General features: G+C 45.4%; 2 protein-coding genes across 7 annotated transcripts in view; one reads left to right on the plus strand and one right to left on the minus strand.

The window, feature by feature from the left end:
- Positions 1 to 521: 521 nt before the first annotated feature.
- Arpc5l (actin related protein 2/3 complex subunit 5 like) lies at positions 522 to 8,293 on the plus strand. The gene is made up of 4 exons (XM_032903237.1): positions 522 to 790; positions 5,319 to 5,391; positions 5,917 to 6,093; positions 7,486 to 8,293. The coding sequence occupies exons 1-4, from the start codon at positions 642 to 644 to the stop codon at positions 7,546 to 7,548; spliced, it is 462 nt and encodes a 153-aa protein (XP_032759128.1). The 5' UTR covers positions 522 to 641; the 3' UTR covers positions 7,549 to 8,293.
- Positions 8,294 to 9,205: 912 nt separating this feature from the next.
- Positions 9,206 to 25,237, minus strand: part of Golga1 (golgin A1) — a 50,333-nt gene continuing 34,301 nt past the window's right edge. For 3 of the 6 annotated variants that reach the window (XM_032903239.1, XM_032903238.1, XM_032903241.1), the window contains 9 exons: positions 24,752 to 24,847; positions 16,813 to 16,902; positions 15,978 to 16,080; positions 15,746 to 15,879; positions 15,320 to 15,463; positions 12,581 to 12,640; positions 11,833 to 12,003; positions 11,349 to 11,435; positions 9,484 to 10,841 (listed from right to left, as the gene is read on the minus strand). In XM_032903239.1, the coding sequence (XP_032759130.1) occupies positions 10,761 to 10,841; positions 11,349 to 11,435; positions 11,833 to 12,003; positions 12,581 to 12,640; positions 15,320 to 15,463; positions 15,746 to 15,879; positions 15,978 to 16,080; positions 16,813 to 16,902; positions 24,752 to 24,847 (966 nt within the window). In that variant the 3' untranslated portion in view covers positions 9,484 to 10,760. Of the gene's footprint in view, positions 9,443 to 9,483; positions 10,842 to 11,348; positions 11,436 to 11,832; positions 12,004 to 12,580; positions 12,641 to 15,319; positions 15,464 to 15,745; positions 15,880 to 15,977; positions 16,081 to 16,812; positions 16,903 to 24,751; positions 24,848 to 25,237 lie in introns of those variants that run through there. The other 3 variants (XR_004387984.1, XR_004387983.1, XM_032903240.1) reach the window with 3 other exon arrangements.

Consider the following 25,237-nt stretch of genomic DNA (forward strand, 5'->3'; position numbering starts at 1 on the left):
CGGTTGAAATAAAGAGAAACCAGCATCCCAAGCGTCCGTCCTAGAAGCCACCTTCCTCCCATCGAATTATGGGAATTCTGTAGTTTTCGCCTCCTAAAATGCGCCTCTTCAGTTAGGAGTACAGGTGGCCATGAATCATCTTTATTTTCTGGAACGCTCGCAGGGGTCGGTACATCCTCAAGTGAAGTTGTTTCCAAGCGTCCTGCCAGCCCCGGGTTATACGTTAACGCCTTTAGAGCCGTTAAGTTTTAACAAAGAAGTCCCTTGTGGGTCAATGCGGTTAGTGTTTAAGAGACTCCGGCACTGCGGTTCACTACTCATCCATCAGCTCATAAACTTCTTCCTCCGGAGCGGACAGAGGCGGAAGATGTGCTTGCACTGCAGTCCGGTTTCTGGGACGACAGAGTTTCGCCTGCAACGTCGGACAGCGCTACACCAGCTTTCCACAGTCCTGCGGCGCAGCCCTGCCCACAAGAGCTTCCGGTTCCGGTGCACCCTGGAAGTGGGCGGGCGACGGCGGCTGCGCGCGGAGGAGGGGAGGAGGTGCCCGGCGGCCGCTTCCCGCCCCCGAGCGGAGCCGGTGCGGAGGGAGCCGGTACGGAGCGAAGCCTAGGCGGCTGGGCGGCCGCCGCGCTCCCGCCATGGCCCGGAACACACTGTCCTCACGCTTCCGCCGAGTGGATATCGACGAATTTGACGAGAACAAATTTGTAGACGAGCACGAAGAGGCGGCGGCGGCGTCGGGCGAGCCAGGCCCCGACCCCTGCGAGGTAGACGGGCTCCTGCGGCAATATCCTTCCCAGCGCGGCGGCCGGGCTTGGCCTTCGCACCCTGATCACCCCAGCCCCAGTCCCAGTCCTCCGGTCCTCCGCCCCTCCCCCCTTTCCTGGCTCCTGCCAGCCCCAGGCTCCCCGGGTCCGTCGTTGGTGGCCTCACGCCTTCTCAGCAGCGCGGCCCAGGAGCTCGTCTCACTCTGCTCGGCCTTGCTCTGCATCCTTCAGGGTGACTGTGCATCGGCCTTGGTATCCCTTTATCCCTCCTTGTAGTAAGCGGGGTCATTCCCGGGTGCTGGTCCTCAAGAGGGACCGAGGTGAGCCACCTTGGATTCATCGGGCAGCCAGGGCCACCTGCGCTTGTCTAACTGGCTTTCTTGGGCCCGATTGCAGCCTAGCACGAAAATAGGTGGGTGGATGGTTGGAGGAAGACTGACTAGAGGGCGGAGGTGGGGGAGGTGCTGCTTTAGGACCAGCCCTCAGGTGTGGTATTGCCTGCTACCTTTTCTCGCCTGTCTCCACTTTCCTCAGCAGGTTGGGGTTTGGGCCTTTATGGGCCGAGTACATTCAACAAGTAATGCGACTCTGCCATTAGCCGTCTTGTGCAGAAAGCGTGGAAAAAGCTAGTGATTCAGAGCTAAAATACACCATACAGTGTCAAGTGTAAAAGTGGCTCCCTGCGACTGAAAATGACTGCTTGGTGGCCACAGAAAACAAGCATTTCTAACAGAAGAGTAAAAATAGAGGTGATTGTCACAGCTGGCTTGGTCTCTTAGCAGTTGGAGCACCACAGGAAACTGATTTATTCTCACAGGAAGATTTTTTTTCTTTATTCAAATAGCTTGACAGGAAGTGTGTACCCCTCCCCCGTACTTGCCAGGATAGGGTTGAAGGCTCTTGCTGTATATAAATCAGGTTTAGTTGACTCAGCCTGGGAAGTCAGGTGTACAGCTTTTGGGAGGAGTCCTGTAGTGCTCCTCTAATATAGCTTGAAAACAACCCTTTTAGACTGAACAGGAATGTGTTTTTCAAATGTGGATATTTCAAACTGGTATTTCCTGCACCATTCAGTTGGTTAAAATTGGGTCATGAGAAGGCCCCTAGAGGGAAGACTGGTTTATGTGCAGTCACTGTTGACAAGGCAATGTATTTGGGTCAGAATCCTAAGTATATTGATGAAGAGGCTGGGATCTGTCAGCTGCTGCCTTGGTATTGATGCTGGGACTTATTGAAGGCCCTGACGGTTTTTTCTTTTCTTTTTCTTCTGTTTTTGGAGGCAGCTTAGAGGCACTGGCTTAGCTCATAGAGGAGATGGCTTCTACACTCATGGCAGTGTCAGAAGCCTTGTTACCATGGAGAGAGTACCTCTTGGGATTGGGAGAAGAGAGGCTAGCAGATTAGAAGTGAAACCCTAGCAGGATGTTAGGCCCAGGTAGGGAGAAGGATCATTGAGTCCCTGTCAGGTGACAATCATTGCATTCAGTCTATAGAACCTCATGTGAGTCTAAAGGGAGAATAGCAGAGAGATTTGGGGGATGTTTGCAGGTGGCGGTCTCAGGCTGTGCTGGGAATTGTCATTGTGGAAGAGCAGAATGTGGGAATAGAAAGCCGCTGTGTGCTGACATGGACAGACAGAGTCTAACCTGTTTTAACTGTCTGCTGACCACATACCCTCTCAACCCCAGCACTCTTCTTAAACGATAGAGACAACTGTGTTGGTCTTACCGCTTCAGCGGGAGCATAACTGAACACACACCAGATATCCTCCAAACCTTGGGTCCAGGCTGTAGTAGGGGCAAGGGATGGTAGAGAGGGCTTGGATTTGAAGGTCAGCTCTGAATGTAGCTTTGTGACCTTGGGCAGGTAATTTCCCCTCTGACTCAGTTTCATTGTCTTTAGGGTAGAAGTCAGGCTCTTGTCCTGGAGGGTTTTTAGAATAAGGTGAAATGTGACTGCATCTGGTCCTGGGTCCAAGACCTCCAGGGAGAATTTTTCCTCCACTCCAGCAGTTTTAAAGTACCACTGTAGCTCATTTTCTTTCTTGGGAAACAGCTTCTGGTCCTTGAAGTAGGACTGTAGAACAGTGGTTTTGAGTGATTTTGTAATTTTTTTCACCCCACCCCAAGGAAATCTGGCAATGTTTGGTGACATTTTGATTATTACAGTTTTGGTGTATTACTGGAAACTTTAGGGTAGAGACCAGGGAGGCTGCTAAATTGCTCTAGGGCCATGTCTGAGAATGGTCTATAGGGTTCTTCTGTTACCATAGCCTGTTCTCTGAAATTATTGGCAGCCATCTGGGTATGGAGGCCAGTTTAGTAAACATTGTGTGATTGTAGAGGTACCTCTCTGCTCCCCATTCTACCCAGCATTTGTGGGCCTTTGGCAAGCTGCAGTACCGAGCCTAACGTTTTCATCCTTACAGACTAATTGTATCATTTCTGCCCTTCTCTATCATCTATTTTGTGAATAAAATGACTGTTAGTCCCCATGTACTGTTAGGTTTATGGGACCTGCTTATTGCCTGGGGATACCAAGTTAGAAAAGTTATGGGGTGGAGGGTTATCAGTGGCTTTATCAGGACTAGTCCTTGTTTGTCTGAGGAAAAAGGAATCCAAAACTAAAGATAAAGAGTAGGGGCATCTGTCTACCCTGTAAGGTAGGTGCATTCCAACATGGTGAGGGAGTGACTTGCCTGGTGGTACAGACTAGCTTTTCTTTTTCTTTTTTTTTTCCGGAGCTGGGGACCGAACCCAGGGCCTTGCGCTTCCTAGGCAAGCGCTCTACCACTGAGCTAAATCCCCAACCCCAGACTAGCTTTTCAAGATGGCACTCACTGGGGAAGCTGGGAATTCAGGTTTGCACCAGAGGCTAGCGGTTCACACATGGGCATTGCTGCATGGACAAAAGTAAAGACCTGATTGGGCAGAGTCATTCCTTGTTCTATTTTTGAAGCTTTTTGGCTTAAGCCAGTCTTTCATATGAGGAAATGAAAGTTGGCTGATGTAATTCAGTTTAAAATAGGTGTAACCTTTGGGGACATAACCTAGATTGCAATTTTCTTTTGTGTGCTGGGTATTCAGAACTCAGCAGTGAATGTGAAATTAGGATTCTATCTAAGGTTTGTGGGGAAAGGGAGCAAATGGCTCATTTTGTGGGCCAAAGTGATGCCATGCTGAATTGCAAGATAGACAATCCCCTTCCCACCTTGAGACGGGTTTTAACCTTGTAGCTCTGGCTGGCTATGAATTGGCCTGAGTGCTGAGATTTAAAGACATGAACTACTAGGCCTAGCCTGCGTGGTATACTTGACATACTTGATTTCTTTTGATTTCAGTTTGATAAAAGACGGAGTGAAAATGTGTTTATGTCTAGCCTGGTGGTGGTAGTGGTGCACACATTTATTCTTAGCACTCAGGAGGTAGAGGCAGGTGGATCTCTGAAGTCAGATGAGCTCCAGGACAGACTGGGGCATACAGGGAAATCCTGCTTTGAAAACAACACAGAACTATTAAGATGTGTTTGTTTCTCTTCCCTTTTAGAATGAGAGAGTGAGAACTCCTTGCAGTCTACTTGTGCATGATTTGCCATGAAGATCCTGTAGAGCAGACAGTGCCTAGCACTAAGGATGTGCAAGTAGGCTCTGAAGGGACTCTGGCAAGCATGGCTCTAGCAGGCCTTGCCCTTGCTAAAAACAGTTTGCATTCCTGAAGCTAGCCCCTAAATTCTATTTGGCCTTATTTGGTTACTTCTTATTTTTGAGGCTGAATACCAGGGCCCCCAACTATCAAAGTACTGAAGTCCAGCAATCAAAAGCCCCCCTTGGCTCACCTAATTAACATGCCCAGTTAAAATGAAACACCTCATCCTAACATGGGGTTTCCCATTTATACCTTTATTTTTATTTTTGGAGGGTTTCTTTGTATAATCTTGACTGCTCTGGAACTCACTGTAAACCAGGCTGGCCTCAAACTCAGCAATCCACTTACCTCTCCGGGGATTAAAAACATGCACCACCACTGCCTGGCCCATTTTACCTTTATAAACCACCATTTTCCTATGTGCCCCATCTGTTGTCTCTATCCAGAGACAGCCCTTGTTCTCTGGGACAAACCTTTGCTCCCTTTCCCTGGCTTCTTTCCCCTTCTCTCTCATCTTCTCTCTCCTATGTTTGTCTCTTATTCTCTGCCCTCTGAGGCAAATAAATCTTTGTGCTGAGAACTCAGTCTTGGGGGTCCTAAGCTAATACTCTTCCTTTCAGGCTCTATTAAATTCTAACACAAAAGAGAGCAGTTTCTTGAGGAGGAAGCTTTAGGGAGATATTTCAGGAAGAGCTTGCAGGTTGGCAGAGGTGTCATCTACTCCTTCCTGTGGCTCAGGAAAAGTCAAAACAATAGCAGCTTCTGCCTGCAAGAGGCCAGCAGGAGATAGTGGGTGGTATGGATAAGATCCCTTTAACTGTTCTTGAGCTGTCTGTGGAGTGAGGTCATTAATGAGAGCATGGACATGTTTGAGCTTAGCCATCCTTAACTGGCTTTGATGCACAGGGGACATGCTTCGGGCATTCCATGCAGCCTTGCGGAACTCTCCAATCAACACCAAGAATCAAGCTGTGAAGGTAAAGAGGTTGTGCTGCAGCTGTCAGGACCAGGACTTCGTGTCCTTAGCAATTTCAACTCCCTGGCGTCTGGACAGTAACTGCATCACTGGGAGTGTGCTGCTACTTGGCGTTCCTTTTTCACCGAAACCACTTGCTATTTCTCAGATACTGGTGCAGTAGGTAGCTTGATAACTTTGTAATCTGTAAAGTGTAAGGCTTTGCTGATGTATCAAAAGTAGTAATGCTTGAGACTGGGCTAAGCTTAGTGGGTAGAGGGCTTGCCTAGCATATGTATGGTCCTGGGTTCAAGCCCTGGCATCATATAAAGTCATATTACCATAGTAAATCACTTGTTCTCTCCACAGTAAGTGGAATCACTTATTTGTAAAAATAAGTGAAATTTAAAGCCAAAGATGTTTTATCTCACCGATGTAGCTGGGTTGAATTAGAAAGGGTTGGTGTTTCTGGCATGTTTTGTCTATTGGTTTCTGTCGTGTTAGGATTGCAGCTCCTGGCCTTACTCACTTTTTTCTTCCTTTGTAGGAACGAGCCCAGGGTGTAGTCCTGAAAGTACTCACAAACTTCAAGAGCAGCGAGATTGAGCAGGCTGTGCAGTCACTGGACAGGAATGGCATTGACTTGCTAATGAAGTACATTTATAAAGGGTTTGAGAAGCCCACAGAAAATAGCAGTGCAGTGTTACTCCAGTGGCATGAAAAGGTGCGTGACTGCATTGTTCCACGGTAGGGTGCACTTCCCCCAGGGTTCACACCAGGAGGCCAGACTCAGAACAGACGCAGGATGGTCTGGTGGGTCTAAACTTGACACTGAATGTTCACCTTGCCCTGCAAGCGCCTAAGAGGATCTTCTAACACTCACAGTCATATTTTTGCTTTTTACCTGTGGACTTTTAGGCTAGGCAGGACCAACTACCCTTGAGATGAGGACAGAGGCAGGTGGTATGGTGATTAGGATGGGGCTTGGTGCCTCATTATGTCTCTTTTGCTTGTGGAAGAGAGCTGCTGAAAAGGAGTTTTTGAAGACATCTTAAAACTACAGGCCCAGTCTCCCTACCAGAAGGAGCAGTTGGCAGAAATTGGAGTCATTTATTATAGCTTTCATTCACTGGAAGCAAAAAAGATTTTTTTTTTTTGTCCTTTACTTGAAGGATAGAGGACCAAGGCATGTGTCAAACTTTTGTCCTGTCTGTCAGCTGCACACCACCTGCAGCCCTGTAACACTTCAGTAAATACACCCACCACTTATGGGTTCCAGACTGATGAGCACAGTTCTTGTCAGTGGTTCAGCATGAGATAAAAGTCTCATGTAGCTCAGGTTGGCCACAAATTTGTTTTTAAATTGGGGATGACTTTGAACTTTTAATCTTAATGTAGATAGAGATTGCAGGCATATAACACCATACTGAATTTTACATGGTGCTGGGGATGGAATCCTGGCCTTAATGCTTGCTGAGAGGATATTCCACCAACTGAAGTACATCTCCAGCCTGAGATATTTTTCCTGTGGTAGAGACAGAACTGGGGTTCTGGTATGTGTTAGGCAAGTGATCTTGTATTGAACTATATCCCTTGGCAGCGCTGAGTTTTTAAGAATGCTGTTTTTACTGGTAGGTCAGTTTCCAGCAAAGTGCTGGGCTGTGGCTTCTGGCCCTGTTGGGGTGCTGACTTTTTAAGCTTCATCTTTGCTTGGGTTCAGGAATTGCTGTTGGTGGTGAGGTGGTTAGGCCTTTTCAACCCTGTGAGGTGCTTTTGATGTCACCCTGTCAGTAGGTAGTTCTCTATGGGCTGCCATGTGTTTCCAGGGATAGGCAGGTGCTGGCAGGTAGAAGCAGAGCATGTTACAAGGAAACTCAGGCTTTGTTGGATGCTTGGGGACAGTGATCCCAAGCCAGTTTTATTGCTTCAAGAGCTGTAAGCTTTTGGGACCCTTGGCTCTAAGACAGGGCTCTCCCTAGAACTTGATCTCTCTCAGCAAGCCTGTGACATGGTGGGATTGAGGTCTGGGAATATGTGTCCTCATCTCCAGGTGAGTGAAGCTCCCTTCTGGCCAGTCAGGTACCATTTGACGTGTTTCCTTTTCCTGTCTCCACAGGCTTTAGCTGTTGGAGGACTAGGCTCCATTATAAGAGTTCTTACAGCAAGAAAGACTGTTTAAAAAAAAAAAAGAATCCTGTTACCTTGAGAAGAATTTTGGATGCCCAGGCTAGTGAAGAAGGGACTGACAATGGACCATCTTCCTAGAACTCCCAACTAAATACTTCAGGACACATCTGCTGGAATGTATTTTACTTTTGAGGTGGAGGGAGAAATTGTCTTATTGATTCCTAAATTCTTTGCAGGACCAGAGTGTCTGCCTTTGTCTACAGAGTAACAGAACCAACACTTGACTATCTGGCTGACTTGCCAGATTATGTCAGGTGTACCTGTGAGCACTGTCTGTTTGGAATGGGGAGGGACTATTTGGGCAGGTGCAGATCCAAGGGCTGTGGTGAAAAGGAGAGCTTGGGTTCTGAAGTGGAAAAAACCTGATGAGAGTTTGTACAGACATCCTGTCTTCTCAGAGAAGGCAGGCTCTCTTGGGTTCATTGTAAAGTGCCTGCTGCATCAATAAAGCTCTTGGCTTATTAGTCTGTTCATTGAAGTGTGTTCTCTGTATGTTAAATGGTAAAGAAAGGGATAGCAATGAATGATGACAGTTTGGTTTGGAAAGCTGATGTCCCTGTCCTGCCATCCTTGGGGAAGGGGAGAGCGAGCATGGTGATACCACAGCTATGCCATACTTTAACTACAGTGGTGCTGGATGCTACCGAGAGACATTTTGCTGAGTGTTTATTTTTCTTACTCTTTTGATTTGTATGTAATTTTGGAGCTTATTTAATAAAGTGCCAAACCTTTAATGATTGAGGCTTCAAAAGTCATCCGTTTGTGTGATTACAGATGTAGCCTGGGCAAGTTCTGGTCACTGTCTCCTAATGTAGGGTCTGTTCTAAACCCCAATAATGGCAGTCAGCTATGAGCCCTAAAGCAAGTGCTCCTGAGCATCACAACTGCAGCTTAAATGCTGGCTCAAGTGCACCGGCCCTGCCCGTCCTAGATCCTCTGTAGAACCACTCATGCTTGAGAGGTAAAACTAGCCCACGGGGTCATTAAATCACATATTTATTCACCTTTAATCTGAGGAGCTTGCTTCCTTTTGAAAGAAACATCTGTAGTCGTTGAAATATGATATTCAGTACAAAGCTGAATCTTAGCACTTGGGAGACAGGTGGATCTGAGTTTGAGGCCAGCCTGGTCTACAGAATGAGTTCAGAGAAAGCCTGTTTCAAAAAAAACAAAAAACAAAAAACAAAACAAACAAAAAACCCCAAAGACAAGATTTGATAGGTCAAAATAAACACATCTCAAACTTTTATCAAGTAAAACTCACTGTAGTTGCATCTTGAAGAGCTTTAATCAAAAAGTATTGCACCACAAATAACTCTGCTACAGCAGTTTTTAGATAGTACTGTTCCTATTTACATTGGTAGTAAGATCACAGTCCAGTGCTCATATATAAAGGGCTACACACTGTCTCTTACCGAAATTTATAGAAGTGCATGAAGCCACTTGAATGGCTACTGCACTCTTCTAGTACTGGAGGAGCTCAACATGCAGCAGGAAAGCCATTCTAAATGAGTGGGCCCCACAGTCACACCGCAACCTGCAGGCAGGCAGAGGGTGTGTGTGTGTGTGTGTGTGTGTGTGTGTGTGAGAGAGAGAGAGAGACAGAGAGAGAGAGACAGAGAGAGAGAGAGACAGAGAGGCAGAGACACAGAGACACAGAGACACAGACAGACAAGACACATCAGATCATGGGCCTGAGAAACCTCAGGTGTAGAAAGGGCTTCCACAGCTGGAACTGCAGCTGCCTGGACTGCTCAGTCCTCTGGGGTTTCTTACCTGGGACAGGAGGAAGGGAAGGAATCCTACTTGGAGAAGCTACTTCTTCCTCTGTAAAATCATAACAGTGGGGCTCTGGTTTCATGTCCCACTAAATGGGAAGTGGCACCCTAAAGGGAAACTTCTGTAAGAAGAGCCACAGCCAAAGCAATGCCATCCCCATTTAGATTTAGAAGGCAAATGCTGCAAATACTTGGGTTTTTGTATAACACATACACATGTATGTACATATGTTGACTTGAAGCTGAAGAACAAATTCACCTAGATACCTGGTAACTTTACAAGCTCCAATTACTAGTTTACTTGCTAATGTAACTTTCATTAAACTCAAATGGCTTCCCTTGAGATCTGATGTGGCTTACCCAGAACAAGTGTAAAAATGAACAGAAGTTTCTATCTGTGTGCTATCAAGTGTGGCAGCCAGCTGGGCTGCCTGGGTGCTACGTATCAATGTAGTGTCATTAGAAATAATGAGGGTAGAGAGGGACAGCCTGCTTCTGTTGAATTCAGCAGGTTGTTCTTAAGTAGAAGTATGATTGGCTCAGTGGTAATATGAGAGTTTAGAGCAAAGCAGGAGAAACTACTGCTTCAGAGAGCAGGTACCACAGAAGGCAAGAAAAACTACAAAGGGGAATGTGTCCTGGCACTAGAAAGACTTGAAGCTCTGATTTTCCTTTTTAAATGGATTTTATAATACAGAAGACATGTTTATAATAGCGAAGAACTTTTGCTATAAAAATAGTTTTAAAATGGTTTACCAGCAACCCATCCAAGACGAGTACATTCATTAAGAAGGCAATTGAGTGTATTTGGTGCTATACGTAGAGATCATTCCGTCTGCTTGCTAGTTTTCTCAGGACTGGAAAGTTGCATACTCATCAGTCCACACTGGCCCCGTAACCTATGAGATGGACACATCTCAAGTTCTAGGTGGTTGGGGAAACAAAGTGTAATGATACTTTCTTGAGAGGCAACAGTGCATGAAAACCCAGACTTGCTAGTAGAAGGGGACTCCAAAGACCACCCTTGAGTTAGCTTTTTATGAAAGGACTCTCTCCACTTTCAGTCATGTTACCTCTGCTTGATAATTAGTTTTCACCTGACATGCCAATCACTTCAATTTTAAATGCTAATATTAAGATAGAGGACCCAGTTACAGCTGGCCACAGCTGGGATATTAGCAGCACTGTGGAAATCTGGGCAGTGCCCTGGATTCCTTCTCATGTTTAATGACCATTATGATAAAATTGGCTCCCTCTGAAGTTCATCATCAGTGTGCAGGGAGGTGGGTCTAAAGCCTTGTAAACTGTCTAGACACTTGTACACAATACTGCAGTTACATTGATTTAAAAACCCACCCAGTCTGCTGTGTCAGTATTCTTTTCATAGGAAGAGTGTCAGCCCACGTAGCTCTATCCTTGGGTGGGTCTAGGACCATGGTATCCGAGGGTTGGAGATAGATGGCCGGATGCTGCCCTTGGGAGCTGGTTTGGATCCAAACCAAGACATCTGCATTTGAAACAGAAAAGGCTTCTGAGCTGAGAAGCAACTACATGCAGTGGGAACAGAAACGGCCCTTGCCTTGCTTTTTAGTTATCCCAGGTGGTAAGAGGAATAACCAAAAAGCCTTCAATGTGCATGATCAAGAGCTCAGATTTAGGGAAAGAAACTGTAGAAAGAGTTAATAAGACAGTAGAACTGTTGGAGGTTTCTCCCACTCCATTACAGCATTTATGTAGATGCCTTAGCAATTTCATGGGGTCTGTTGTGCTGTCTGAGACTTTGCATGTTATGAGGCAAGCACTTTACCGCCGAGCTACACCCTAGCCCAGGGGGAAAAATGTTAAGTGTAGGTGCTAGCCAGAACTGGAGCAGCTGAGAAAGTGCCATCAATGAGATGCTGTGATGAACAAAATCTGGTGGTGACAATGGAAAGAACATTAGGCTAAAGAATGTTCTTTCAACTGCCTTATCAGCTTCATCCAGCAATGGAAACAGCAGACTCGGGAAACTCACCTTATATTCCAGAGTCTCTTTGAGCATATTCTCCTCTTCTTGTGAGAAATTCAGCAGCACTGACACTGCTTTTATGAGATGAAAAGCCTGAAACAAAACCCACTTTTGCTGCCAGAGGCCTTGCGGGGTAGGAAGGAAGTTAAGGGGCTAAAGGTCAGCAGTCTTTGTTTCCTTGGCTCACAAGGATGAGGTGGTAGGTGCGGTTCCAGCTTTGAGTCATTCTTCACTTTGGGGACTGAGAGCCAAGAGAACATTCTACTCTGCTCTTCATGGTGGACAGACTATTTATATGTCTCTAGCTTCAGCAGCATTCAAGCTAGAATTCAGAGGGGGAACCACATCTCCCAGGAGCCACTTCCCATCATCATCTGCTCAGCAGGTCAGTACTGAAGGATGAGGGGAAGAGGCAGAATGGGGCTGAGAGGGAAGACATGCAGAACAACCACCCCTCCCCATCCCCAAAAAGCAGCTTGGAAGCCTTTACCTCAGATTCTCGACAGGACATGAATTTTAAAACAACATGCTTAAGGTATTCAAAGTTGATCTCTCGGGCTTCAGTTAGGTCAGTATTATTAGTGACAGAAGGGGCCATATTTGGTATCTCAGGGCCTGTCTTCTCCCGGACCTCAAAAAGCTCATTGTCAGGTTTGATTTTCTGAAAAGCAATGGGAGAATGTGCTATGTCAAACCCCTCAAGCTAGGTCTAGGATCACAGGGAATCTCCAGCCCCAGCTGTGATCATCTATTGCTCCTTAACTTTTTTTTCTTTTTTTTAATTCTTTTTTTTTCAGAGCTGGGGACCGAACCCAGGGCCTTGTGCTTGCTTGGCAAGCGCTCTACCACTGAGCTAAATCCCCAACCCCCGCTCCTTGACAAACTTACATCACTGGGTAAAAGGGCCCTTGACTAGAGGTCAAGTGCCTGAACCTAAGGAAGGCTCTGCTCCTCCTCTTGGGGTGAGTGGCTGAGAGGAGTGAACTAGGTCATGTTTCTCTATCTCTTTGAGAACACAGGCAGGTATGGAGAAGGCAGACTCAGACCTTTGCCCAAGGTCACATGGTCACAAGAACACTTCTCAAGATCTAAGGCACTTCCACTAGTCCATACCTGATCTCTGCAATCAAGCGAGAGAGCATACCAGGCAGCCAAGGACCCCAGGGTGGACCAGAGTCAAGGGAGGGTAGAGGAGTTTGGGGGTGTGATGTGTAGGGCTGTATGTGGAGGGCACTCACCAGCTCTTTCTGCAGAGTCTTCTTAAGTTCCAGCATCCTCTGCTGCATTTGCTTCATAATCTGAGGGAACCCATCCCAAAGCCAGTTGTCAGTGTCAGGTTAGAAGGTTTTCAGAGGCCCTCCTGAAGGCTCATCCCCCTTACCCTTTCAGCTGCCTTCATTTCTTGCTGTTTTACTCCTTGCTTTCCTAGGCCCCAGAGAGGCCACAGTATTATCGTTCTTTCAATAGTTCTCTCAACACCCACCCAACCTTGGGAGGGTCCTCAGGCTTATTGGTGTGCCCATGCCCATATACTTCAAGAGTGCTGCTTTGAGTGGCTCTGCAGAATATATTCCATTTTTTTAAAAAAAATTAATTTTATATTTATGGATGTTTATGCTTGAGGGTGTGTCAGAACCAATGGGACTGGAGCGACCATGTGAATGCTGGGAATTGAAGCCAGGTTCTCTGGATAAGTGTGCTCTTAACCTCTGGGCCATCTCTCCAGCCCCTCAGATTCCTTTTTTTTTTTTAAGTTTGTTTTTCACACTTATCACCACTGCACTGGTAATTTGCAGTGTAATTTAATTCAGATAGTGTAAAAGTAAAATCCATCAATACTAGTTTTACACACACACACACACACACACAATCAATACTAGTTTTACACACACACACACACACACACACACACACACACACACACACACACACACACACACACACAACCATATACACACGCACTTTTCATGTGCAGTAGTGTTTTGCCTGCATGTTGTATGAGGGTGTTGGGTCCCTTGGAACAGGAATTGCAGATTTTATGAGCTCACAACACAGGAGAGTTGTGAGCTGCCCTGGAGGTGCTGGGAACTGGACCCAAGCTGCAAGGACAGCTAGTGCTTTTAACCTTTTAGCTGTCTCTCCAGTACCTTGGGAAAGTCTTAAATAAAAGTTTCTCTGAGGTCTTAAAATTGTAAGAGCAAAATAAGAATTTTCTTTGACTTTCTAGTTTATGCTCTGATTCTTATACTGAAGAGTGAAAATTTGCTTCCTTTTTGTGTTCTGAGACAGGATCTTCCTAAACAGTTTAGGCTGGCTTTGAATTCACAGTAGTTCTCTTGTCTCAGCCTCTCAAGTGCTGGATTAGAGCTGTACATCAGAATGCCCAGCTTTTTTTTTCATGTACCATTTTCACTGTTTCCTATTTCCCCAGTGGTTTTGTGTGTGTGTGTGTGTGTGTGTGTGTGTGTGTGTGTGTGTGTGTGTGTATACATGAAAGGGGGGGATGGGGTGGTGGAGGCAGAGTCTCATATATACCAGACTGGCCTCAAACTTGCTATATACCCGAAGAAGATGACTTTGAACTCCTATTTTCCTGTGTCTATCTCATAAGTACTGGCACTATAATCATGTATAACCATGTCTGGCTTCCTAGTGGTAATTTGTAATGGGTTAGTAACTCTAGGGAATGCTCACGCTTTACTGGGTTTCCCTTTTCTTTTTTTTTCTTTTTAAGTTTATTTGTTATATATAAGTACACTGTAGCTGTACTTATCAGACACACCAGAAGAGGGCATCAGATCCCATTACAGATGGTTGTGAGCCACCATGTGGTTGCTGGGATTTGAAAGGACCTTGGAAGAGCAGTCAGTGCTCTTAACCACTGAGCCACCTCTCCAGCCCCCGGGTTTCCATTTTTTTTTTTTTTTTTTTCTTTTTTTTTCCGAGCTGGGGGACCGAACCTAGGGCCTTGCACTTGCTAGGCAAGCGCTCTACCACTGAGCTAAATCCCCAACCCCCCATTTTAATTTTGTTTTATTTTGTAACGTTGGGATGGAGCTCAGGGCCTTAGCATGCATGCTAGTCAAGTGTTCTATTGTTGAGCCCCATTTCAGTCCCCGACACCCCCTCACCCCCTCCTTTCTTTTTTTGAGACAAGGTCTCATTATAGAGCCCTGGCTGGCCTTGAACTCAGATGAATCCACTTGCCCCTGCCTCCAGAGTGCTGAGATTAAGGCACATACTACCATGACTGAATTTCCCCATCGGCCACTCTTGAAAGCAGGGCTCAAGGTCGATATAGCATGCACCTTTAATCCCAGCACTGGAAAGATGTGAACAGGCAGATCTCTGTAAGTTCTAGGCCAGACAGGGCTACACAGTGAGGTCTTGTCTCACAAAAAACAAACAAAAAAAACCTACCACCACCACCAACAACAACAAAAAACCCACGTGAAACCTGTCTTTAAAGAAAGCTTCATAGGCTGGAGAGATGGCTCAGCATTCAAGAGCACTGACTGCTCTTCCAGAGGTCCTGAGTTTAAATCCCAGCAACCATATGGTGACTCACAACCATTTGTAATGGGATCTGATGCCCTCTTCTGGTGTGTCTGAAGACAGCTACAGTGTACTCACATACATAAAATTGAAACAAAAAGGAGAGCAAGCTTCACATAACCCAGGCTGTCCTTATTTCCTGGCCTTTCTGTATCTGTCTCCAGTGTGCAGGATTGCAGGTATGGGCCACTACACATCAGAGAGATGTAAGCGGAGGAGGTCTGAGGAGTGAGGCCAAAAGTCCCAGCACTCAGATCTGAGTCTGAGGCCAGCCTGGTCTACAAAGAGTTCCAAGACAGCACAGCCATGGGGTTGGGAGTGTTGGGGGGAAGCCATGAGAAAAATAGTGGAAAGATGGCAGACTTGGGGGAGGGCCAGGCTAGAGCAGACTCATCACAGCTAGCCAGGTGTGGTGTCCTCACCTTATTTTTCTCTGTAAGTTGCTGTTCTAAGTCCTGTTTTTCTTTCTGTAGCTGCTTTAGATCCATGGCTCCAACCTCACCATTTGGAGTTCCTTCTGCAGCTGGAAGCTCATACTCAGAATTCTGCATGGCTTTTGAGATGACCTACAGGATAGTGGCAACAGGACAAACAGCAGAGAGTAAGCTGCAGGTCTGTGGGGAAGGAGTGCTGGCCCCACATGAAACCTGTGAACAGGTCAACTACTGGCTTTTGGTGATCAATTGGCATATATACATACCGCATAGGTGGCTGCCACACAGATGGCCCTATAGGTCTCAAGCCCCCTAGACAGCTGAACACCTTTACCACAAAGGAAGGGCCCTAACAGTGCAGAACAGGCACTCTACTCTCCGAAATCCTCCCTCCGGTATAGGGATAGCGCTCACTAGTGGCTCCTGGCCCTGCAGTGGCAGGCGGTCCTCTCCTGTTGTGGCTGGCATTGCCTCCTGGGCTCTGAAAGTCTTCAAGGTCTCTAGTTCTCTCTGCAGTTGGTGCATCTGCAGCAGGGCAGAGTTGTGACCTAGGGTGGTGGGAGTATAGTGTGAGCTAGTGATTGCACACTGCTTTGTGACAGGTGGCTCACTAATGACACCTGCTGGCCAGGGGAGGACTCCTCACCTTTTTCCAGCTGTTGAAGTTCCTGCTCCTTCTGGAGAAGTGCCTCATCCTTTTCACATAGGCTCTGATTTTTCTCTTCTATGATGGCTGTCAGCTCAGTGGCCTTAGGAGGAAACTCAGCATAAGAGGGGCTGACGTAATCCCCTCTCCTACAGAACCGTTATTACATCTGTAGCTTAGAATAAACCTATGGCAATGGGACCTATTCTCCTAAATGTCCTTGCACAGGGTACTCCCCTCACTACTCTTCTGGCCCATACTGGGCTAGCCAGAGTGTGGATATTCTGGTTAGCCTCTTAATATGTCCTTTCTTGAGCACCTACGTTTTACCAGCCTGTTGCATACCTCATGCTGGTATCAGAAGGTATCATCACCCTAAGTTTTTTCCAGAAGTGACTGGGCCTCAGATTGGTCAAGAACTCACAGGAGGCCTCTAGCCAGCAGAGCTAGAGCCGGGTGCTCTGTCTGTCCCCACACACAGTTTTCCCTACACTTCTGGCTTACCCTTTGGGGACAGCAGGTGCTGATTTATCACTTGACAGAATCAGGCTGTTAGTTCCCTGAGGACTTTTCTCCAATCAATGTTTTACAACTAAGTAACCATGAAAACTTAGAAAGGGCATCATCTGGGGTAAGGTTTCTTACTAATAGTTTCTATAGTAACCTACAGGTCATAGGGTATCTTCTAATTGACTATGTTCCTAGAGATCCTTGCCATGCTTATCCTGGGTATATGGTGACTCTCTGATGGCCCCACAACAGGAGGTGTGATGCCACTGGGACTGCAGGGGAACACAGTTTTGGCCTACACCTTGGTAGCCAGCTAGGGACCAACCTGCTGCTGGAACTCTTCTCTCTGTTTCCGCACCTCCTCCAGGGCTTGAGCCATTGCCACACTCACAATTTCTCTTTGGTTCCATTCATCCTAGAATTTAGAAAATAGGTAGGTGGCTGAGTCCCAAACGGTTTATTTTCTTATCTGTACCCTGCTCCTGAAGTCCAACAGAGGGGCCCCCCACTTTGCAGGGCCATTCTCCCTGCATTCCTCTGATGTCTGTCTTGTTGGACACTTCACCTACTCTCACAAATGAGCACACTGATGAGGGCCAGTGGTTCTTGGAGCTCACCACCCAATACCCAGAACTGACCTACTAAAACCCACACAGAACAGGAAGGCTCACAGCACAACCTGCACAGGAAATGCAAGGAAGTGGCTGCTGAGCTTCACAAGGTCTCACTCTCACTGGTTCATCCACAGAAGCCCTTTTACAAGATCTATTTAATTATCTTTGTGTGTGTGCAAGTATATGTCACATATGTGTATAGACACTCATGGAGGTCAGAAGGGGACCATGAAGCCTTACAGTTGCAGATGGGGCAGATATAAACTTCCTGAATTAGGTGTTAGTATGTCCTCTGGAAGAGCAAGCTCTTTTTTTTTTTTTTTTCTGGAAGAGCAGTCAGTGCTCTTTTTCTTTTATTTATTTAAGATTTATTTATCATATATAAGTACACTGTAGCTGTCTTCATACACACCAGAAGAGGGCATCGGATCTCATTACAGATGGTTGTGAGCCACCATGTGGTTGCTGGGAATTGAACTCAGGACCTCTGGAAGAGCAGTCAGTGCTCTTAACCACTGAGCCATCTCTCCAGCCCGCAAGCAGCTCTCTTAACTGCTGGGCAATCTCTCTAGCCCCCATAATACCATTAATAATTTAGAGTTACATTTGTTTATTTATTATGTGTGTATGCATGTGGATTGGCAGGTCACTGTGTGGCTGTGGAGGCCAGGGGTAACTTGTAAGAGCTAATTCTCTCCTTCTACCATGTGGATCCCAGGCACAACATTCAGGCCAGAGGATTGGTGGCAAGGTCTTTATTTGCTTAGTCATATTACTAGCCTACAAGCCCACTTTGTAAGAGTGAAAACAGACGCTTCAAGAGGTTTAAGAGATTTGTCTCAGCTTCCAATACTAACTGCTGGCAGGACCAGACTGAGAGCCAAACCTAGCTGCACCAAGTCCAGCGACTCTAGATACCAGCCTGTTCTACCTCAAGCCTTCAATGTGATCAGGAACATCAGTCCCCAGCTGACTCAGAGCACTTGTACAGCACAGGTCTGCGTTATCACTGCCCTCCTCTGAGAGTATGTTCATGTTTGTCAAGAGTCACAAGGGTAAAGTACACCCTCTCAGGTCCTGACCACTCGGTCAGAGAGATGTAGGACATGAAGTAATATCTGCTGTTTCTGTCTGCTCAGAACTCCCCTTGGTTCTGGGTAAGCTCTTTGTTTCTGTACTCCATTCCCATTTTGAGACTTTACATGGCAAGGGTTGGGCTGTCAAAAACAATGCCCTAGTTTTGTGGCATATCATTCAAGTCTGACCTATCATAGCTTTTCTTCCCCTTGACCAATAAATTTGGTTAGCAGATGGTTATGTCACTAAGATGAACCACCAAGAGTCTTTTCTATCAGGGCTCCTTTATACTCTGAAGTTGAAGATCTCCTGAAATGTTTCAAGATTAGAGTTGACATTATGTCCATCCCCAACATAGGAAGCTGTGTACATTGCCGAGCCAGCAAATATCCCTGAAGGAGAAAGAAGACCATCGGCTTCTCTAGGTCTGTGGGCTTCCTGTCTCTTCCTAACAACTCTCCCTGGCTCAGCTCTAGGGACATGGCATACTGCCTACTCTAATAGTCACAGTTGTCTGCACAGCGAGTCCCGCTCTGGCAGAAGAAGACAACTGGCACCTGAACTTTGGAAGCTAAGGTGAGAGCCAGAAGTACACTGTGCAAGACTCCTTGCTGGGATCCTCTGATCATCTCTCATTTCCAAATTTGGGTTTAGGATGTGGCTGCTGGCACAGGGAGGAGTTAGAAATTCCAGCTTGGTAAGAATTCTTTGCCTACTCAGGGATGAGTTTTGGTGAAGTCTAGAGAGATGCTTATGACTGCTGGTATCTAGAAAATATGTCTGAGTATAAGATAGGAAGGCATGCTGGGGCAGAAAGAAAACGCATGCTGGGGAATGATCCTTGGTACTTTTCTTCTGTAGTCATGCTTGATCCTGATCTTGCCGTCAAAGTTACCATTTCCATTTTAAAAAGAGAAAGTAGGCCAGGTGTGGAAGCACAGACCTGTAATCCTAGTGCCTGGGGGTGGGGGTGGGGGTGAGGGTGGTCTAGGCAGAGAATTCCCAGGCCAGTCTGAGCTACATGGAGATACCCTGTTTCAAAAAGGCAAACCAACGAGGCTAGGGGGTTTCTCTGTAGTAGAGAATTCAACTAACACAAGGGAGAATCTAGATTTTACCCCCCCAACCCTCCCCCACCCAACACACACTAGATTTCTGATAGTGAGTAGTTACATTGGCATACATGGCCAGGTTAAACGTAGTTCTGAAGTGCCTCAGAGCCCCATGAGCCCCTAACCATTAGACTCCAGGTTGATACTCTGCCTGCCAAGTAATCATGGCTTAAATTTGCAGGAGCTGTTTAGACCTACACATGGCAGCTATGACCTGGGGTTGAACCTGTTTACTTTTGAGGAAGGTGTTCAAGGAACAACATTTTTTAAAAAATAAAAATAAACCTGGTATGGTGATGAACACCTTTAATCCCAGCACTTGGGAGGCAGAGACAGACAGATCTCTGTGAGTTCCAGACCAGATGGGAATATAGAGTGATACTCTCTCTTTAGAAACAACAACAAACCCTAAAGATATGTATACATCAATTTATAGTCCTTTAAAAATGCATGAAGATAGAAAGAAGGGAGAAAGGCAGACCAAGCACATTAGAGATCTGTTGAACTCTGAGTGAGAACAAGAACCAAATAGAAAAAAAACCAAGTAAATAAAATATTCAATGATTTCAATAATGCTATCTTGCAAAGGATGTCTTAGAACTTGCTTTATAGACTGGCTGACCTCAAAATCTGCCTGCCTCTGCCTCCCTAGGTCAGCTGGCTCTGTCTGAACCTATGTCTCAGGGGCATTCCAGGAAGATGGGAAGGCTGTTTCTTCCTGGTCTTTATGCATGCCCTTTTGCACTGGCAGCAGCAATTTTGTTCTGAACTAGCAGTTACATGGATTTCGCACTTTTCCTAATACTTGCCAGAGTCCATCCACTACCTCCTTCCTATACACACCAGTACAGCTGTGTAGCACAACATCTGAGATCTGAGGTTTGTGTGGCAGAAATATTTAACTGCTTTTTAAATTTAAATTTAAATTTAAGTTGCAACTTCCTCACGTTATCCCTCCTCTGAGGCTCTAAAGATACCCCTGTGGTTGTCACCTTTGTGATAACTTTTTTCCTTTTCTAATAGAAATTTTCTATTGCATCATAAAATATCACAAATAGTTCTCTCTCTCTCTCTCTCTCTCTCTCTCTCTCTCTCTCTCTCTCTTTCTTTCTTTCTTTCTTCAGAGCTGAGGACCGAACCCAGGGCCTTGCACTTGCTAGGCAAGCACTCTACCATTGAGCTAAATCCCCAACCCCTCACAAATGGTTTTATAACCCAGGGTCTGAGTTCTGTAGTTGGATCACAGATTTTTTTTCATCAGCTTGCTGTATTATTTCTTTTTCTAAAATATGGGTGCCATCCCCAAATGTTCAAGACTCTTGTTTTTAACTGTGTGGCTTGCTGAATCAAATCAGCTAAGTTCTTCCCTTCACAGACTAATTTGTCTGGCTTGAGATACTTAATAAGCGACACTTGCCCTGATGAGAATCCTGCCAATGTCTGTGTCACCTATCTCCCGGGTGACCATGATGGAGAAGTAAGCATCTCCAGGCCTTCTGTGGTAACGGTAACTCAGTGTTGTGTCCTATGCATGTCTGTTGACAGCACCAACAGCAGTCAATTCGATTTTCTAACTGTACATCAACCCAAAGGCTGTCATTCTCACAGATGTTTAAAAAAGTGCTCCTTTTCATTTTGTTCTGAGTTGTGGTCCCATAATGTGGCATTGGTGGCCTTTGACTAAACACTTTCCTGCCTTTGCCATGTGCTATACCACATGTTGCTAATTGGCTGAGGATGCCATATTGGAATACTCTCTCATACAAATGGCTGTGGTGGCTCTTGTCTATTTATTGACACAAAAATGATGTTCTAGATAGTATAGCTTCTGTTGTCTGTATATTAGTTTGTTACAGCTACTGTAACTCATTGCTTTGAATTTAACATGGTTGATTACGTTAGTAGTCTATAGGCCTTTGTGTATGCAGAGCAAACTCTACCAATTAAGCTAAATCCTTAGCTCTTATCGTAGGACTTAACCAAGATATTAATAGACGATCTCCCTCAGGAGCAGAGTCCTTTCTTTGCTTCTCCAAGTTTCCAAACTATAATCCTCAGACCTAAGCCTGAGGATCAGCCCATCCTCCACCTTCAAAGGCAGCAGTGGAGCATCTCTAAACCTCTACTGCTATTTGAGCATGGCGGTTCATGCCTCTAATTCTAGCACTTAGGAGATGGAGACAGGAGGATCACAAGTTCAAAAACAGCCTTGGCTAGTGATTTTTGAGGCAAGTCTAGGCTATGTGAATCCTTGTCTCAAAAATCAAGACACTTCTACTTGTTTCTGCTGTCACAATCATGCCTTCTGTCTTGTGTGGAATCATGCCTTTGCCTCACTCTTTAAGGACTCTTGATTATTTAGGGCTCACCCAAATAACCTAGGAAGAACTCTCTAGTTTCAGTCTTTCATTTACTCTCGCCTGCAGTGCTCTTTGCCAGAGAAAATTACTATGAATTAGGAGATGCATACAGAGGGAAGGCTGTTCTTTAGCTTCTGCCCCTGCCTCAGCTTCTAAGTCTGGGACTATGGCATACACTCCTACACACAATTTCATAAAACTTTTGTTTTGTTTTGTAGACAGGGTTTCTCTGTGTAGTCCTGGCTACCCAGGCTCACCTAGAACTCGGAGATCCACTTGCCTCTGCCTCCCAAATGCTGGGATTAGAGATGTGAGCCACCATTGCCCAGCAAGGTCATGTGACTTTTAACAATTTTTTTTAAAGATTTATTTACTTATTATGTATGAGTACACTGTAGCTGTCTTCATGCACACCAGAAGAGGGCATCAGATCCCATTACGGATGGTTGCGAGCCACTCTCTCTAGCCCACTGGTACAACACTGTGGTGTGTTTTGTTGTCTTCAGCTTAGCTGATGCTGAGCTCCCTAAATAGCTAGAAATTAGTTGTTTATATTTCTTATGTTAGGTCTGTAAAATATACAGAAAGGTTTCAGTTTTCATTCCTGACTTTGGTTATTTGTGCCATTTTTTTTTTTTTTTTTTTGTGTTGATTTCCTTTTTTTCTTGATCTGTCTATGAGCTTTAACAATTTTACTAACGTCAAGGAATCAACTTTAGGGACTGTCAAGATGGCTAAGTAAAGGTCTCTACCAAGTCTAATGATTTGATCAAACCCTGGGACCAGAGAACAACTTCCTCAACTTGTGCTCTGACCTCTAAACCCCCTTCCCAGATTAATATAATTAGAAAAAAAAAAAAAAGACCTATCAACTTTAGGTTTCAATGCTTTTTTTAACATGACAGACTTACATATATTGTTTTTTATTTAAGCTGATTGTGTGTGTGTGTGTGTGTGTGAGAGAGAGAGAGAGAGAGAGAGAGAGAGAGAGAGAGAGAGAGAGAGAGAGAATGAGAATATGAATGTGGAGGTTAAACTCAACCATCTGTCATCTTATCTTTTGAGACAGGTTCTCTTATTGAATCTGACACTTATTGATTTGGCTTGACTGGCCTCCCCAATGCTGAAATACATGTGCTCAATATTGTGCCTGATTGTTTTTCTGTTTTTGAGACAGTCCCACTATGTAGTGCTGGCTGGTCTGGAATTCATGATGTAAACCAGGCTAGGCTTGAACTCATAGATCGTCTGCCTCCCAACAGCTGGAATCAAAGGGCTACACTACCTACCATTCTGGACCAGAAATACCTACCTAGCCCCTTTCTCCCCTGCCTCCTTCATTCCTCTCTTCTTTCCTCTTCTGTGCTCTCCTCCTACTTTTTCTTCCCCTCCCTAAGACAGGATTTCTCGATGTAGTCCTGGTTGTCCTGGAACTCCCTCTATATACCAGGCTGGCCTCAAACTCAGAGATCTGTTTGCTTTTGCTCCTAAGAGCTGGATCTAAAGGCATGTACCAATCACTGCCAGGCTGCTATGCTGTTTTTCTTATTTATATATTTACCTTAAACCTCTGCCTGACTTCTAGACTTTTCAGTTAAAAAACTACAAGGTATGTCCTAGACATCTGTGAATGGTATCTCTACGTGCACAGTTACCTCAGTGGCCGGTCACTCTAGTCAGTGGAATTTTGGTTCCCAAAAGACATTTCTGGTTGTCATCAGTGGGCTGGCTACTGATATTTAGTAGACAGAGACCAAAATACTTAAGAGCCCAACAGCGCATATTTGCTATAAGGTGCCCACAAAAAGAATCTTAGCTAAAATGTCAACCTGCTGAGGCCACAGAACCCATTTGTAGCAAGTCCTAAATGTCCCATGACTAGAATTCATCCAGAATCTGACTGTGTCTCCCATATGCTCAACTAACACAGCCATTCTTTCCCATCTGTGTTACTAAAAACTTTCCTTTCAGAAATGTCTCTGCCTATAGATAGAGAAATCCCATTCCAACAAAACCTCTCCAATGCGTTTCTGCTCAAACCCCTCAATGGCTTTCCATTAGACTTCCAAATTCTTGCTGTGTTCTATCCTGAGAGCCTTGTTTTCTCTGTCACTCAGTACTGGCCACTGCCTTCTTTGAACAGAACAAGCTTTCTTGCATCTTTGAGCCACTTCTCATGTCTGGAACAGTTCTTCCTTGAAATGTCTACATTGCTGGTTTCACTCTTCACATCCTTGGCTGTAATGCCACCAAAGCCTTCCTTTTCCTCCTTTGTCCTTCACAAGGCTTCCTTTTCTTCATAGCATTTGCTAGTATTTGCAACTAGTTTACTGTTTCTAGTTATATGCTCCAAGTCTGCCTGTTGACACATACTAATACCTCCCATGGTGCCTGTAATTAGGCTACTCAGATATCTGCTGATGGAATAAAAACAACAAATAAAAAACAAAACAACTAACTTCCATGAGGGCTTTATGGTATAGGCCTGTAACCACGCTACTTGGGAAATTGAATCAGGTTGACTGCAAATTCAGGACCCTTCTCTGGGCTACATAGCAAATTCAAAGCCAGCCTAAGCCAACTTCTTAAGACCTTGTCTCAAAGAAAAATACAGACAGGGATAGATATATAATTTAGCACTATAGTGGTTATCTGGTATGTACAAGACCCTGGGTTTGAGTCTTAGTTAAAAAAGAAGAAATTCTGATTGCAAGATACATACTTTTCCTGAAGCAATAGTGCCTAAGAAATTCATTGGATATTGTCTCTGGGAGCTTGCAAGGGAGTGTGTGTTGCTACAGAGAAGGTGTGCCAAAGGCTTGATACCAGGACTAAACTAGGCAAAAATTGCCATGACTCACCTCACAAAGGTAAAGGGCCAGGGACCTAGAGGGCCTATAAGAGAGTGAGCATGCTGGGGCTGGAGAGATGGCTCGGGGGTTATGAGCACTGTTGCTCTTCCAGAGGACACCTAACAGAAGTACTGGAGCAGGAGCAACTTCCATTTCCTCTTTGCTGTAAGTGTAGGGCTTTCCCCCGTGCATTCCAAACATACATGACAGAGAGGAACGTCTATAAAACTGATTCTATTATATAAATACCTTTAGTTTCTTTAGTTCCAATTGGTGATGTTGTAAGGACTGTACACACTCATCTCTGCTTTCTTTAAGGGCCACATTTTCCTGCCGCAGTTGCCGCTGTAAATTGAGCAGAGCACTTATAAGAACAGGTCTTACCTGCCATATTTCCTCCTAGCCACAGTCTGATCTCTCCAACACTGTCTTTTTGAAATAACCTTTCTTGGGCTCAGGAAATGGCTTAGTTGGTAAAGTGCTTAGGAAGGTAGAGGATCTGAATTCAGATTCCCAACACCCATGTGAAAAAGCTGGGAGTGATGCTGCACACTTGTAATCCCAGTGCTGTGCAGACTGGTGGAACTCTGGGGTTTGTTGGCCAAATTAGTGACATTCTATCTCAAACGTAAGGTGGAAAGCAATCGAGGAAGACAGCTCACATACAATCTCTGGCCTCCAGGCTCCTAAGCAGGTTAAATCCTTTAGGAAAGGTGAACTGCCCTCTCAAGTGGT

This window comes from Rattus rattus, chromosome 5 (genome assembly GCF_011064425.1).
Source record: "Rattus rattus isolate New Zealand chromosome 5, Rrattus_CSIRO_v1, whole genome shotgun sequence".
Taxonomy (NCBI): Eukaryota; Metazoa; Chordata; class Mammalia; order Rodentia; family Muridae; genus Rattus; species Rattus rattus.